The sequence below is a fragment of the Camellia sinensis genome, chromosome 10 (assembly GCF_055761805.1).
Source record: "Camellia sinensis isolate YWXY chromosome 10, ASM5576180v1, whole genome shotgun sequence".
Lineage (NCBI taxonomy): Eukaryota > Viridiplantae > Streptophyta > Magnoliopsida > Ericales > Theaceae > Camellia > Camellia sinensis.
The window spans coordinates 139895497-139903407 of record NC_138970.1 but is presented as its reverse complement, the minus strand read 5'-3'; the positions used below and the strand labels follow the sequence as shown (position 1 = coordinate 139903407).

At 41.7% G+C, this 7911-nt stretch overlaps 1 protein-coding gene across 1 annotated transcript; it reads left to right on the top strand.

Moving 5' to 3' along the window:
- The first annotated feature begins 478 nt into the window (after nucleotides 1-478).
- On the top strand, nucleotides 479-5399 carry LOC145800723 (uncharacterized). The gene is made up of 6 exons (XM_082890453.1): nucleotides 479-514; nucleotides 1710-1847; nucleotides 2142-3380; nucleotides 3705-4088; nucleotides 4227-4814; nucleotides 5319-5399. The coding sequence occupies exons 1-6, from the start codon at nucleotides 479-481 to the stop codon at nucleotides 5397-5399; spliced, it is 2466 nt and encodes an 821-aa protein (XP_082746579.1).
- The last annotated feature ends 2512 nt before the right edge of the window (nucleotides 5400-7911 follow it).

Sequence of the window (7911 nt, the reverse complement as noted above, 5' to 3'; positions counted from 1 at the left end):
GAGTCATGGCTGCACGTGCGGGAAGTGTTGCCGCACGTGCGGGGGTTGTGGCTGCACGTGCGGGAGAAGGGCAATTTTGGGGCTTTTGTTCTGCTAAAAAGGCACGTGCGGGACCTCAGGGCCGCACGTGCGGGGCCAACTGCCGCACGTGTGGGGCTCACAGCCGCACGTGCGGCTCATGCTGAAAAATACTGTTTGCTCCGTTTTGCGTGTAGAACCCTCCAATGTTGTCAGAATATGTATTTGATGCCTTTTAATATGTATAAATTCCTTCGAAGTAAAACGAAACAGAAAGTGATCTAATATGGAAAGGAAACTAAATTGTGTAAGGTTGAATGTGTGTAGGGCACACTCTGGGAGGAACAAACACATCATCGCAACACTGTGAGTAGTAGTATCGTTATCCTCTTCACATATGACTAATGATTTTCATTAGCATTTCGTTACGCGACTATGTTAATGTCTCAAGTACGTAACCATGATTAATGTTTCAAGTATGTATGTTAATGCTCAAGTATGTTCCAAGTATGTAAAGAATAAAATGGGAAAGATAGGCCTACGACCATTCAATATAAGTTATTATGATATGAAACAAAGTGCTACGCGGAACTAAGTGCTACGACGTGAGCCACCTCTAGAATCCGTGTGAGACACCTCTGGAGTTCGTATAAGTATGGTTTCAAGGGCTTTATGCCACTTTCATGGGCTTCAATGCCAACAAGTTACAAGGGCCTTGTGCCACACGTTTCAAAGGCCTTAGTGCCATATGTTACAAGGGCTTTGTGCCACCATGTTTAAGGGCCTCGCGCCACTATGTTTAAGGGCATTACGCCACCATGTTCACGCCACCATGTTCAAGGGCTTCAAGCCACTATGACTTAAGAATGTGATATGCTAAGCTGTTATGTTCAAGATTGGGCCTAAGGCCATTATGAGATGAATACAGAATCAGGCTAACTTTGTGATCTCTGCTTTTCCATATGTATTGATATATGTCATGTTTGAAGTTGAGCATTGTTTCATTCATGTATTACTATTCATTGAGCCCGGCTCACTATTTGTTATGTCTGTCTCTGTAGGCAATCAACCAGGTGGTCAATCCTAAACCATGACGCCCGGTTTCTTTTGTCAACCTTCGTGTACCCAAGCACTTTTGAGGCCACTTATTTTGTGAAGTCTATTAAGATAATTAGCTTACTTCTTGGCTATCTTTCCAAGGTTGAATGTATATAACTTCAACAGTTTTTTTTTATTATATGCCCGACTACAGGGTTGGGTCTGTATATGTGTTTGTATATAAGTATTGCTAAGGAATATTTTTGGACTCTATCAACCTATCATGGTGCATGTAATGTATGAGATCCTGGCATGTTAGAAATAGCTCAATGGAGTTTGCTGGTTTTGTATTCTTCTAATACTTTGTGCTTCCGTCAAGGCCCCACATGCTATATATACCAGGTTATATGTCTGTTTCTGAATGAGTCATGCCCGAACTTTTAGGGGCAAGTTCGGGGTGTGACAAGTGGTATCAGAGCACGAGTTACTATCTCACACACGGATCCATTAAGCTTTAGGGTGTCTAGAAAAGCTTTAGGCATTTTGCATGACATTCTGAAAGTATATGAAAAAGCGATGGCAAAGATAAGTCTACTCTGATAATGCTAACACTTTTGAAATATGTCTATCATGTATAAATGATTATTGTGTAGGCAATGGTGAGGACAAGGACAGAAGATACAGAAGATGCTACTTCTGCACGGCTGGATAGAATGGAGAGAATGATTATGGAAATGACGGAGACCCTATGGCAACAACAGCAACAGCCACAACAACCACCCCCATCACTAGTACCTCCACCGGCAGTACAAGATTTCCATGCTGAAGACCGGACTATCACCCTTACTAAGGAGTTTAAAAAGATGAAACCGCCATCCTTCAAAGGAGGAATAGAACCAATGAAAGCTGAGGCGTTGGTGTTGGGAATAGAGAAGTTATTCGAAGTCTTTCCTTGCACAGAAGCTCAGAAGGTGCAATTGGCTACCTTTACTCTTGAGGATGAGGCACGCAGATGGTGGATGCTTACGAGAACTGTACACCAAGGGTTGACATAGGACAGATTTTTGGAATTGTTTTATGACAAGTACTTCCCTCAAAGCATGCGGGATAAGAAGGTAACGGAATTCGAAACTCTCAGGCAAGGGAACAAAACTGTCGCTGAATACGAAGCCCAATTTGCAGAATTGGCTCGGTTTGCACCCCATATGGTGGATTCGGATTATAAGAAGGCGCGTAAATTTGAAGGGGGATTACGGAGCGCTATCCTGGATAAGGTCAACATGTTGAAGTTACCTACTTATGTTGATGTGTTGGAGAGAGCCGTTATAGTGGAGGGGAATCTCGCTACTCAGAGTCGAATTTCGGAATGGAAAGGGAAGAGGCAAAATACCCAATGGTCGAAGGGATCACCTACTCCACCAAACAAAAAGCAGACCTTGGGGAGTTCAAATACTTCTACCCCTAGTCAGGATTCAATACCGACTTGTCTGGAATATGGGAAGAAGCATCGTGGAACGTGCTATCGGAAGTTTGGACCCTGTTTCCAGTGTGGCAAGACGGGTCATTTGATCAAGGATTGCCCTCAAAGAAATCAACAAAGCAATAATAGAACCACTACAAGTTCAGCAAGGTCTGCACTAACTTCTAACACCAAGACAACTGTTAAACCTACTAATAATAAAGACACTGCGAGACAAGGCAGGGTGTTCGCATTGGTTCCGGGAGATGTGCAAAATGCGGCAACGGTGGTGTCAGGTACATTTATCGTTCACGGTCATTTCGCTCACGTATTATTTGATTCTGGCTCCACCCACCCTTTTGTGTCGAAACTATTCGCTCCTAAATTAGATAAAACTGAAGAAAAACTGTCTTATATGTTGTGTGTGTCTTCACCTTTGGGAAGCCCTATGATTTGTACTTCTATCTATGTTGCTTGTGAACTCCAACTTGGGGATATCCGAGTATATGCCAATCTGTTGCCTCTTGATATGGCCTATTTTGATATTATTCTGGGAATGGACTGGTTAGGTGAATATGGTGCAACTATAGATTGTTTGACTAAACAAATCAATTTCTACCCTCCGGGGCAATCAGGGTCTACCTTTCAGGGACATGGAGTGACTTCACCACCTTACTTAATTTCCGCAGCAAGGGCTTGTAAATTAATTCAGAAAGGGTGTCAGGGGTATTTATGTAGTGTTCTAGAGGGGCAAATGGTAAATGGGAATACCGACATGATCCCAGTTGTCTGTGAATTTCCGGATGCTTTTCCAGAAGAACTACCAGGACAGTTAATAGATCGTGAAATTGAGTTTACAATTGAAGTAGCACCGGGAACTTAACCCATTTCTAAGACTCCGTATAGAATGTCGCCAGTTGAGATGAAAGAATTGAAAATGCAGTTGCAAGATTTATTGGACAAGGGATTTATCCGCCCGAGTGTATCTCCGTGGGGTGCGCCAGTTTTGTTTGTAAAGAAGAAGGATGGAACACTCCGGCTTTGTATCGATTACAGAGAACTTAACAAAGTCACAATCAAGAATAAGTATCCGTTGCCAAGAATCGATGACCTATTTGATCAGCTTCAAGGGGCACAGGTCTTTTCTAAGATTGATCTACGGTCTGGATACCATCAATTAAAAGTCAAGGCTGATGATGTTGAGAAGACAGCTTTTCGAACTCGGTATGGTCATTACGAATTTTTGGTCATGCCCTTTGGAGTTACTAATGCCCCAGCAGCCTTTATGGATTTGATGAACCGCGTTTTTAAGTCCTATCTAGATGAATTTGTGGTGGTCTTTATTGATGATATCCTCATTTATTCAAAGAATGTGGAAGCTCATGAAACCCATATTCGCTTAATTCTTCAAACCCTCCGGGAAAGGAAATTGTATGCAAAGCTTAAGAAATGTGAATTTTGGCTATTCGAGGTGGCATTCCTGGGGCATATTATCACAAAGGAAGGAGTTTCTGTTGATCCACACAAAATTGAGGCGATTGTGAAATGGCTGACTCCTACCAATGTGACCGAAGTGCGTAGCTTTATGGGATTAGCTGGCTATTACAGGAGATTCGTTCAAGATTTTTCTAAAATTGCTGGGCCACTTACACAATTGACTCGAAAGGGAGTTGCATTTGAATGGTCAAAAGAGCGGGAATCTGCTTTCCAGGAATTAAAGATGAAATTAACCACAGCTCCAGTTTTGGCTTTACCATCTGGCATCGAAGGGTTCGTGATTTACAGTGATGCGTCTCATAAAGGATTAGGGTGTGTGCTTATGCAAGGTGGAAGGGTTATTGCCTATGCTTCACGACAACTTAAACCCCATGAAAAGAATTATCCCATGCATGATCTTGAGCTCGCGGCGGTGGTTTTTGATCTAAAGATATGGGGGCACTATTTGTATGGTACTACCTGTGAAGTTTACACCGACCACAAAAACCTTAAGTACCTTTTTACCCAGAAGGAATTGAACATGCGGCAGCGTCAGTGGTTAGAGTTAATCAAAGACTATGATTTACAGATCCATTATCATCCCGGCAAGGCCAACACGGTTGCAGATGCTCTTAGTCGGAAAAATATGGGAGATTTGGCCAACCTGTTTACGGAGCAAAGGGAATTGATAAATGAATTGGATAAAATGAGGGTGGAATTTAAGATACCTGGACAGGAAACAGTACTGGCAGCAGTAATGGCTCAACCGACCTTGCTTGAAGATATCAAGTCACATCAAATGGAGGATGACGTTCTAAAGAAGGTATGTGATGAGTTGAAGACCAAGCCACAATCGGGGTTTAGTTTAGTGAATTCGGTACTCAAATTTCAAGACCGAGTATGTGTCCCCAATGTGTTGGAACTTAAATGGAAATTGATGGAAGAAGCACACACTTCAAGATTTTCCATGCATCCGGGAAGTACTAAAATGTACCGGGATTTGAAACAAAATTTTTGGTGGCCAAACATGAAAAAGGAGATTGCAGACTTCGTCTCTAAGTGCTTGTAGTGTCAGCAAGTGAAAGCGGAGCATCAAAGACCAGCGGGATTATTACAACCCCTTCCAATCTCGGAATGGAAGTGGGAGCATTTAACCATGGATTTCGTTGTGGGATTACCACGGACACCTCGGGGTATGAATTCTATATGGGTCATTGTCGACCGATTGACTAAGTCTGCCCACTTTCTACCAGTGAAGACTCAGTACAATGCAGATAGACTGGCGGTCATTTATGTGAATGAAATTGTAAGATTGCATGGTGTACAGGTCTCGATTATATCGGATAGGGATCGAAGTTCGTTTCCAGATTTTGGCAAAGTTTACAAGAAGCCATGCGTACAGAATTAAAGTTCAGCACAGCTTTTCATCCTCAAACTGATGGTCAATCCGAGAGAACAATACAAACTCTAGAAGATATGCTCCGGATGTGTGTGCTAGAGTTTCAAGAGAGTTGGGAGACCCATCTACCGCTGGTAGAGTTTGCATACAACAATAGTTACCATGCAAGTATTGCAATGGCACCCTATGAAGCTTTGTATGGAAGACCGTGTCGTTCTCCCGTATGTTGGGCTGAAGTTGGAGATAAATCCTTGCTAGGACCTGAAATTGTTCAGCTGACAACTGAAAAAGTTAAAATTATTCGGGAAAGATTAAAAACGGCTCAAAGTAGACAAAAAAGTTATGCGGATAACCGACAGAGAGATTTGGAATTCGAAGTGGGCAGTCACATCTTTATAAAAGTTACTCCGATGAAAGGCCATCCAAGATTCGGGAAAAGGGGTAAGTTAACGCCCCGCTACGTTGGTCCCTTTCAAATTCTGGAAAGGGTGGGTCTGGTAGCTTATCGGGTTGCCCTTCTGCCACATATGAGCCAAGTACATAATGTGTTTCATGTTTCTATGCTTCGGAGGTACCTTGCGGATCCGTCTCATGTTATTGATTATCACCAGATTGAACTAGATGATAAGTTAACTTATGAGGAGAAACCAATTCGCATTTTAGATCGGCAAGTGAAACAGTTACGAAACCGAGAAATACCAATGGTAAAAGTGGAATGGCAAGAACATTACGGAACTGACGCAACTTGGGAAAGAGAAGAGGAAATGCAACATCAGTATCCACATTTGTTTCTACCCTAAGGTAAAACAAGTTTGGAGGACCAAACTTATTTAAGGGGGGGAGAGTGTAATAACCCGACCCTCGTACATGTTCTTTGTTATATTTTCGGATCCTATTTTATGATTTTGAATGCTTACTGTGGAATCCTATGGGAAATTTAAATTAAGTAAGTAAACCATATGATTAAAGATGTCTATCTGTTCAATAAGAAAAGTATCTGTTACATGAGAATGCTTAGATCAGAAATTGGAAGCCTTAGAGGCTTAATTATCTGGAATTGATTTCACATATATAATCAGCATAATTTTTAAGTAATATTAAGCACTTCTGTGAAATTTCAATTTGGGGATGCTTAAACGATTAATTTTTGTCCCTATTCAAGCTTTATATATATACATGCTTATAAGAGTCTTATGACCGTAAGACTTAGCAAGTTTTCCATAGCATCTTCTTGGGAGAAAAGGGAAAAGGGGATGAGAGCAAGGGGGAATTGAGATTGAAGCTAAGGTGAATTCAACTTCCCTAATCTAATTCTCCTCCTCAATTTGAAGTAGTAAGATTTGGCTATGGTATGAGCTAAGTGTGATAAAAGTTTGAAAACATGTGTATGTTGAAGACTTGGTATGATAATCCTACTATTTGTGCATGTTGGACCAATTCAAGTTATTTGATTAAGAATTGCTATCCATGTTTATGCCATGTTTTGTATATTTATGTATGTGGGTATAAAGTTAGGAGCTTCAAGAACAATGATATGTGGATGAACTTCTATGGTTGCTCCAAATTAATTGAGTTATATTCATGAGCCCAATTCAAGTTAGATAAATTTTGGTGTGTTGTATGTATAATTTATATGTTGTTTTAGCCTTGATTTAACACCTAGAAGTTTCAATTTAGAGCCTTGAAAACACTCCGAAAAGATTGGAATTTTTTAGCAAATTTCGGACTGGAAGTGCAGAATCGCCGCACGTGCGGGGGTAGGGGCCGCACGTGCGGGAGAAGGGCAATTTTGGGGCTTTTGTTCTGCTAAAAAGGCACGTGGGGGACCTCAGGGCCGCACGTGCGGGGCCAACTGCCGCACGTGCGGGGCTCACAGCCGCACGTGCGGCTCATGCTGAAAAATACTGTTTGCTCCGTTTTGCGTGTAGAACCCTCCAATGTTGTCGGAATATGTATTTGATGCCTTTTAATATGTATAAATTCCTTCGAAGTAAAACGAAACAGAAAGTGATCTAATATGGAAAGGAAACTAAATTGTGTAAGGTTGAATGTGTGCAGGGCACACTCCGGGAAGAACAAGCACATCATCGCAACACTGTGAGTAGTAGTATCATTATCCTCTTTACATATGACTAATGATTTTCATTAGCATTTCGTTACGCGACTATGTTAATGTCTCAAGTATGTATGTTAATGCTCAAGTATGTTCCAAGTATGTAAAGAATAAAATGGGAAAGATAGGCCTACGGTCATTCAATATAAGTTATTATGATATGAAACAAAGTGCTACGCGGAACTAAGTGCTACGACGTGAGCCACCTCTAGAATCTGTGTGAGACACCTCTTGAGTTCGTATAAGTATGGTTTCAAGGGCTTTATGCCACTTTCAAGGGCTTCAATGCCAACAAGTTACAAGGGCCTTGTGCCACACGTTTCAAAGGCCTTAGTGCCATATGTTACAAGGGCTTTGTGCCACCATGTTTAAGGGCCTCGCACCACTATGTTCAAGGGCATTACGCCA